The sequence below is a fragment of the Sinocyclocheilus rhinocerous genome, unplaced genomic scaffold (assembly GCF_001515625.1).
Source record: "Sinocyclocheilus rhinocerous isolate Xijiao unplaced genomic scaffold, SAMN03320098_v1.1 scaffold288, whole genome shotgun sequence".
Lineage (NCBI taxonomy): Eukaryota > Metazoa > Chordata > Actinopteri > Cypriniformes > Cyprinidae > Sinocyclocheilus > Sinocyclocheilus rhinocerous.
Genome location: NW_015635021.1, coordinates 365,849 through 374,950, shown reverse-complemented (window position 1 = coordinate 374,950; position 9,102 = coordinate 365,849). Strand labels below are relative to the sequence as shown.

Genomic DNA, 9,102 nt, shown 5'->3' with positions numbered 1-9,102 from the left:
AGACACGCCGCTGGCCCAGGCAGGTTGAGAGATGAGCTCTAGGATGGGAGCAGCCTTGGACACCAGCTCTGGCTGAGGCTACGACAGGAATCACTGGGGCGGCACTGGACGTATTTCTTTGGCGGCTGTGGCAAGAATCTCTGCACCCTCATGAGAGGAACATTTGTGGTGGAAATGACCCAGTGTGACCCTGTCAGGAACCTCTGGGAAGCTTTGAAACTGGAGCTGTCATGACACAGAGCTGTGGAACCGTAGCAGGTTTTGGGGTTGCAGCAGGACCCTTCAAGCTGGGACAATAAACTCTGGGACCTGGGAAGCTCTGAAAAGGCATCCTTTCAAGTAACCTGTGTGGTGTCTGTAACTCTGACCTCTCTGACCTCAGAAGGTTCTGGAGCAGCAGTGTCAGGAATCTTTAAGATTGGCATTCCCACTGATTTCTGGAGAGGCCCTGACAGGATCTTTGGGACCAAGCTGCCTGTGGCAGGAACCTTTGGAGCAGCATCTTGATGTCCCGCTGGAACACCCCCTAGGAACAGCACACGGCAGCAGTGTCAATCGTATGCTGTGTTTTGCATATGCAGTATGCTTATCATAAACCCTTGTTTTGATGGAGACTGCACTAAACACCAGTCTCCAACAGGGGGTGACGATAGCATGGCTGAAGCAGCTCCTACACACACAATGAGCTGGAAGGTACATTGTTTCTTAAAGCTGAAAGTGTGTTGTTTTTTCAATCGCAGTCTGATATGCAGCATCACCTATAAATAATTGATTTATATGTTGATTTCGCTTCAAAAGTGAAAACTGTGTATTCTCTCTATGGCATTATCAAAACATTGCTCACACATAGACCTTCACTCCCCTTTATCACAGTGTCTCATACATATCAATGAGATTTTCATATCAAACAAAAACATCCACATGTTCACATTGCAGGGTTGAAAATACCCACACGCCTTTGTGTTTGATGATCTCACAACACATTGTTTGAAGTGCACCGTTCTCTCACGCAGTGTGGTCTGCAGAGCTGCTGTCTCTTTAAAGATGAATGGACTGCTTCATTACTCTTTGATAGCATTAGCTATTAGCCCAGGCTTAAATTAGTAAAATGACATTAGCCTCCTACATCCACATTGTCACCATATGAGTGGGTGACTGTGAGACCTCCACCACAAGCACAAACCGAGTCTTATGAAGTGCTTCAGGGTACTTATTAACACATCTCTGAATGCAAGACAAGTCAGTTAAGACAAGAATTAGGCACGATGCTATTGCTATTAATAGCCAACAAGAACAATGAGGCACAGTGTGTTCACAATGAAGAATAAAAACATTTATTTTATGCATATTATGAATGCATACGCATTGCTTGGCTCCCATTCTGATATATTCGAGTCATTCTATAATTTTATGGCACATATCATATCACTGATGACATTCAGTTCGTGTGCATATTTACTTTCTTCAGAAAATAGAACATTTTGAACATATTATGATAAGAGTCCTCTCATTTATTTGGATATTTTATCTACAATAACCTATTGTCATGGAATATATTAATGATGTCAACTATGTTTGATACACTGTTATGGTTTGTAATATTTTTAGGATCTAAATTTTTTTTTTAACTATCTTTAGATTTGAGGCTAACCTAATCAAGAAAATAAAATGTGGTTGACCAAGGCCTTCCACTGAAATTATGAATCAAAATGGTGAAAATGTCAACTATGTTACTTGTCAAATAAGTTACCTTGTCAAAGTAGCACAGTTGTCCTGATCCTACATGTGACTGTATATCCTGATGATAATGAATTGTTTGCCGTAGAGTTTTTATCAGAGGAGAGTCAACTATGATACTTGTGAACTATTTTTTTTTTCCTGTGGAGCACAAAATGAGTTATTCTAAAGAATGTTGGTAACCAGTTTCAGTCACCATTGACTTAAATTGTATTTTTTGTCCAAATAATGGAAGTCAATGGGAACCAAAACTGTCAACATTCTTCAAAATATCTTCTTTTACGTTACACAGAAGAAAATAGAAAATCATGAAATGATGTAAATTTTGACAGAATTTTCATTTTTTTGGCTGGACTATCCCTTTAAAGATAATTTTGGTAATTTTATGAGATGTTATGCAAAGAGGCAGATTTATGATTTTAAAAAAATCACAGGGATATTTGCAAAAATATGATTCTTAAAATTCTTTTAAAAGTGTCATACAGTTTGTCTGCAACATAGTTGGAAAATTCAGCCGTGAAAATAACTTTTCCCTTGTAATATTAAAATGGTGTTTAATGATTAACTTGCAGGTATCTTGCACTGATGAAATATAGAAAACCAATATAGAAAACCTGAAAGTTTTTTTTAGAGTAAGCATATCATTTTTGTACTGTTTTTGTTTGGATATGAAATGTACCCCCAAATGAGCCATATTAGCAACAGTGACTGTTCCCATCGCATGCAATATGGGCGATCATGCTCCTCTTCACCATGCACATATCAAATGAGCCTTCAGAGGGTGTGGTGGGCATCTAACAACCTCCACATCTCTGAAGCCCATAGGAATGAAGGCATCTTTCTTCATCAATCAGTTCTTCTAGTGTGTCTGCAGCCCCTTTTTTGTATCTCCGCCCCTTCTCTCTTTCTCTCGCGCTTTCTCTCCCAATTGATGGATTTGTGGTGTAGTTAAAACACATGCAAATGAGACAGCTGGCATCACACAAACCATGTGACCTGTCAAGGTGGGGGTGAGTTCAAAGACGCTGCAGCAGGGAACCCTCTTTACACACATGCACACACCCTCCCTCACTCGCTCCCTGGATTAATCCCTCCACCTCCTTCATGCCACCTTTCTTTCATTTTTTTCTCTGTCTTAATCTGGAAGAAAAAAGGATAACCAAACTAAGTCCTGGATCTTCACCTGATTTATGTTCTTCCCCAGTGCAAATGTTTGCTCATGCATGAAGCTAATCACATATGTGCTCTTGAACGTGCCCGTGCTCACACATGCCTGCACAGACAGGCCCTGTGTGTGTGTGTGTGTGTGTGTGTGCTGCATGCACCCTCCCTCACTCGCTCCCTGGAATAATCCCTCCACCTCCTTCATGCCATCTTTCTTTCATTTTTTTCTCTGTCTTAATCTGAAAGAAAAAAAGGAGCACAATGATAACCTGGGATCTTCATCTGATTTATGCTCTTCCTCAGTGCAAATGTTTTCTCATGCATGAAGCTAATCACATATGTGCACTTGAACGTGCCCGTGCTCACACATGCACATATGCCTAGAAACAGGCCCTGTGTGTGTGTGTGTGTGCATGTGAGAGTTTGACAGGATCAACAGCAGGTATCCAGCAGTAGGTCTGCTACAGAAAGGCTGCCAGCTCACACACTCACACAGACACATTCCAGCAGACTGCCCTGGCCTTGTGAAGACCATTTGCCAGGCTTCTCTCTCTCTCTCTGGCTCCAGATGATGGGTGTTTCTGTAAATCATACTTGGTGTGAATGCATGTGGATTTTTTTAATTAATTGGCTGCTCATCTTCATAAGCATCTACATGCATTCACACTATGTATGAGTATATTTCTTAATGTAATTATAAGTATTATTAATTATTATGATTTACATTGTATAAATATTATAAATAATACATACATAATAAATAATAATAATAATTTATTAATTTATATAATTGTATTAGAATTTATAGATAGATAGATAGATAGATAGATGATATAGAATTACATGAAAATTACATAATATAAATAAAGCTTCACTTTTGTGGACAAGATGAAAACAATAATTTATATTCCAATTGTAGGCAATTACATTTTGAGGTATAAATCTTCAATTATTACAATTTTCAACTGGGAAAAAAAAAAAAAAAAACCTTCCATAAAAATCATAATAACTATTACATTCTTTTTTCAGTTTATTTTCTGGATTTGAGGATAAGAGAAATTAAATTAGTCCACTGATTCAATGAGTTGACATGCTAGCTGGCAGTTCTGAGTGACACTTCCTTTCAACAAACTAACGAGAAAAAGAAACCCAGATAAAATCAAATATGTATTCTTCCTGAACTAACAAAAACTGATAAAGCCATCACTTATGCACCATGAGGTTTGGAACGTAGGCTTCTGCTTCTAACTAATAGACACAATGATTAATTATTGTAATTTTTGCTTTGTAGATACATTTACTGCCTCATGAAAAAACTCTTTGTTTTATAGCCTCTGATCCTCAAAATCCCAGAAAAGAACAACAATAATAGAGCACAAAAATTACATTGTTTCATGTTAATTGATTAATTAACGGAATACAGAGTCTTGACTTTGACTTTTTTTAAACCAAAAACACATGATGCTTGTACATGAGAGCCTCCTACACCAACATTAGTTTTATATATAGTTTGATATTTTTACATCTCTCATTCTAAGGAATAAGATACAACCTAATTAAAAAAGAATGTACAATATTTAGGTGCCTTAGCTGTGAAATCATGGCAAAAGAATTAAAAACATGAAGTAGCTCATTTCCCTGAGAGAATACCAACGTGGATGGCTGTTGATTTGGCAGGTTCTGGTTATTTGAATGAGTTTATGACGAATGGACTCAAAGGGGTGGAGTTGTGTTTTATTCTGTGGTCAGGACAGATCAGTGTTTTACAGTGGTTTGCTGTGCGTGGCAGTGTAAAGCAGATACTGTAGGTCTGTTGTTGTTTGTAAATCTAGATGGTGCGTGTTTCTCAAGACTGCAAGATCTCTCTTAAGAAGCAGCCGTGTTAAAGGTCCGAGCAACAGGTTTTCGGCTGCCTGCACAAAAAAAACAAAAAAACATTTGAATATACTTAAAACTCACACACATACTTAACACAAAAAAAATTAAAATATACTTAAAACACAAAAAAAGTACAAAAAAAACGATCTATCTATCTATCTAAACATACATACATACAATAGAGTCAATTGCTCTCACCTCTGGGTCCAAAATCTCTCATGTAGCAGTTAGTGCAGTATGGCTTCTCATCGTGCTGCACAGAGATGTAAAAACAGTGACATTAAAAGGCAACATATATAGCATATATGAAAGAGTATATATATATGTATACCTCTGCATGCTGGCCAGCTGTTAGCTGTCTTTTACACTTGTGACACTTCAAGCACAACGGGTGATAATCCCGTCCCAATGACCTCTTCTTCTCACCTGCATGAATCAAAGGTCAAAGGTTAAGCAATCAGCCAGGTGTGTTTACTGAAGCTGGGGTTAGTTTGGTAAGAGTCATGTGCTGCGTCTCAATGTGCCTACTTATACTACGCCCTTAAAGTATGTACTCTTTTGGTGAAGAAAAAGTACACACTTTTGAGTGTGTAGTAGAAGAGTAGGCAAGCTTTGGGACATACTATCACGTCACACAACTGAGTCTTTAACGGACGCTCTGTCGCATAATTACACGCACCCTGTCACTGTAAACTGGCCTGTCAATCATCTTGTCACAGTTAACATCCTCCACATTGCATTTCATTTAACTTCCTACCGTACTGTAACTGGAGAGAAAAGAAGTAGCACGTTGATCTGCCAGCCGCGGGTCTTTCATGCCGAGAACTCTGTTAATATTTTATGCATAATGGTGCATTTAAAAGTTAAGGCCAAACGGATGTTTATCAAAGTTTACATTGCTGTTCCAGATGAAATATAACACAGATAACATAAAATAAATATTTTTAACCAGGTTAAATGTTGAATATTAGTAACTCAAACCCCATTTTCTAAGACTCCCTTTTCAACATACTATGCTTTGGGACACACTAATTCTAATCTCACATGCTATTTAGGATGGATAGTATGAACATTGAGATGCAGGGATGGGATTTTAAATCATGGGATAGATGTGTGCGGTGCTTTGTTTATGTGAGTTTTGTATGGAAGCCTGTTTCCACCATGGAATAAAAAAAATTAAAAAGGAAATTGCAACTTTTTATCTCACAGTTCGGACTTTTCTTTTCACAATTGTGACATGTAAACACAGAATTGCAGGGAAAAGGGTAATAATTGTCAGATAAAAAGTCACAATTACCTTTTCTGTTTTTTTTTTGTTTTTTTTTCATGGCAGACATGGACTTCCATAGTTTTGTGAGTTACGGTAGTTAGCAACAGTTTCCACTTACCCTAATAAATGTGTAAATTAGAATTAGTATTATTTTAGTACTGTTTATTATAGTATTTATTAATATTTTGAATAAGCTTTCATTTTTATATAATCTAGGTTTTCAAGTGGTGCAAGCCTTAGCAATTTTGTTATTTTTCTTTAAATATTTCTAAGTAGCTTTTACTGTTATATTGTTACACATATATGAACACAATAATGTATATTCTGTCTCATCATATTTGAACTTCATTTCCTCTTTTTCACTCAGAGGTGCATGATTTTGGTTTAAAAATGTTTGTTTTTGAAATTTTCAACTGAATTATTTCTGCTCATCCTCTGAAATGAAATTGTAAGCATTTGTGGTGCTGTATTTGCCTCATAGGTTTTATATAATCTTTTTTTTTTGCATACTGAGGGATGAGTCAAAATTATTTTCTGTTGTAAAAAAAAAGGGAATAATTCTATTAGTTTTCACCTCACACTCTTCAATAATTAGGAAAATGAGAATCTGAACTTAGATTCTACACTTTAAATTCCTCAATCTGTCGATTCCACATTCATTTTGGACTGAATTCTCATTCTCAGCTCTATGTAGATATTACCCTTTCATGTGGGCCCAGCACGAGCCCTCCTACCGAAACCCTGAACATGAAACCTCTAGAATTAGACTGAGTCTGAACCTTCAGCTTTTCTCTTTCTGGCAGAACCAACAGCTGCCTGCAGTCCAGCTCAATAACAGAAGGAGCTTTTTTTCTTCGGTTTTAAAGCCGACTGGCAGCTACAGGGTTTTTCTGGCCAAATTCTCATCTTTCTTCAAGTGTTCATAGGTTTCTGCATTGTTATCTGCCAATTTAAACAGTCAAGCCTCTCTCGCCCTGGCCTATTCCACTTCCTGCCACAGTCAGACACTTCCTGTGCTCGTGTGACTCATGTTGTGAGGCTCTGATGGCGGTTAGGAGGCTGCATACTGATTAACGCTACACAAAGGCATTGAGATATAGGCCTACACACACCTTGGATACACAAAAACTAGTTTGTTTGACCCAGCATAAAAGCAGAAACTAAAGCTAATTTGAAGTTAGCATATGCTATGCTCTTTCTAGAATGCCCTGTGGTTAACATAAGACGTTATCACACAACTATACACACGAACACACAGTGTAATATACTCAAATACAGCAACAGCAAGTCAAAATAATGGACACTTTTAAGTCAAAACAGAACCCGATCTGAAGTTTTTGCCACTGAACGCATAACATGCAGCAACTCAGCGCTCTACTCTGATGTTTCTCAATGTCGAGAACTACATAAAACCTCAATATCATCTTAATCAGTATGTTTTAAGCATTTTAATAATGGATCCCTCCAACCCCAAATGCCACTCACCAAAATAAACAGGCTTCCCACATATAGGACAGAAGCTCACCATTGTAGCAGATCTCGAGCAGTTTGTGATGCGTGAGATGTTGAGATGCAGGAAATATGCGAGCGTCTCAACTGAGACAGCAAAGGATGTGGCAAGAGCAGTGCAGTGACAGGAAGCAAGAAATTATTTCTAAAGAAAAAAAGCTCAATTCGAACAGTCAGATGACAGAGAGGAGGAAAATGTTGGTCAGAAGTGTGTGTGGGTGCTGTGATATGATGAGACTGTCATAGCGGGGTTGGGCTTAATCAGTCTGGCTGTTTTAAAGACACTTCACACTTCTGCTGTGGTCAGTCGTTGCGGTTTGAAATCAAAGATGATGTTGAGGGCCACGTGAGGTCATCAGACTTGTTGGAGTCTGTTATGAAATGAAAGCTTGTGGGTTGTTTGCTGGATGCGAGTCAAAGAAACAACAGAGAGGGAGATTGAGAGGGACAGAGGGAACGAGAGCAACACAGATGTCAGCCGCTCGGATTTCATAGGTTGTCATGGTCGCCGCTTCTCAACCCCTCGATCTGTCCGCTCACACACACACACACACACACACACACACACACACACACACACAGATGACATCACCGAAGGGAGCTTGATTGGATGAGCACAGAAAGCCGTGAGAAGGAGAATCATTGAAGCCGAGACTGAGAGCGTGTTTTTTTGTATGTGTGTGTTGAGATATAAAGGATGAATAAGAGTCTGGCTCGAGTTGCAATGCACTATTGCCCTCAGTTTAGCCTGATTTATACACACACACACACACACACACACACACAACTCCTCCACAATGTGTGAGCTGGAAGGGAAGCACATAGACTTCATTTAAATAGGAAGAGCTTTGTTATGGTCTGCGTGTCTGAACAATTCAATGTGGAATTCCTGCATGTGATTTTTTTCTATATAATAAATGGCAAATGCTTAGCTGCAACTGAATATTTGTAGATTTTATAAATTCTAATTCTTTTTGTCTATGAATGCGTCACTTCACTTTGTCACTATTTAAAACAACTACAGCATGTTGCACTGTTGGAGTATTCAAAAAAAAAAAAAAAAGGCAATAAAAGGGCAGCCTTTAGAGGTGCAATCACTATGTTTTCCTCATAATCCAATATTTTTCCCAATATTTTTTTCTCATTTAAATATTTTTAAAATCATGTGCATTTACATGGGACGAAGACTCCAAGAAGTAGTTTAATAAAAGCTGTTTTATATCAAATGGAGCAGGATGCCTCATAGAATCCGCCATGTTGATGGACACTTTTGTTATATATTCATTATTGCTGAATTATATTTCTAAAATTTCGTCAGCAACTGAAAATGTTTGCAATTGCACGATGCTGCATCCATCCCTTTTAGATGTCATTATAATAAATTCAACACAACTTTCATATTGGCCAGTGGTGCAAGATAACAACAAAACCTTTTGAAGGTAACCAATAGCCTACACTTTTAAACTTTATTTCTGTTGTGGTGCACAGATGGAAATATTTCTGTAAATAATATGTATAACAAGATGTGTATTTCCCAAAAGTTT

General features: G+C 37.9%; 1 protein-coding gene across 1 annotated transcript; it reads right to left on the bottom strand.

Moving 5' to 3' along the window:
- Positions 1–3,785: 3,785 nt before the first annotated feature.
- Positions 3,786–7,618, bottom strand: LOC107746047 (cysteine-rich protein 2-like). The gene is made up of 4 exons (XM_016560101.1): positions 7,535–7,618; positions 5,111–5,205; positions 4,978–5,032; positions 3,786–4,814 (listed from the first exon to the last, which is right to left on the bottom strand). Exons 1-4 carry the CDS (start codon positions 7,575–7,577, stop codon positions 4,768–4,770), a joined length of 240 nt encoding a protein of 79 aa, XP_016415587.1. The 5' UTR covers positions 7,578–7,618; the 3' UTR covers positions 3,786–4,767.
- Positions 7,619–9,102: the final 1,484 nt, after the last annotated feature.

Bases quoted from the DNA above. Each gene is read 5' to 3' on its own strand.
- LOC107746047 (XM_016560101.1), bottom strand. From the start codon at position 7,577: ATGGTGAGCTTCTGTCCTATATGTGGGAAGCCTGTTTATTTTG. The intron at 5,206-7,534 runs GTGAGTGGCATT...TGATTCATGCAG, and splicing joins TGGGAAGCCTGTTTATTTTG to GTGAGAAGAAGAGGTCATTG. The intron at 5,033-5,110 runs GTATACATATAT...ATCTCTGTGCAG, and splicing joins CAGCTGGCCAGCATGCAGAG to CACGATGAGAAGCCATACTG.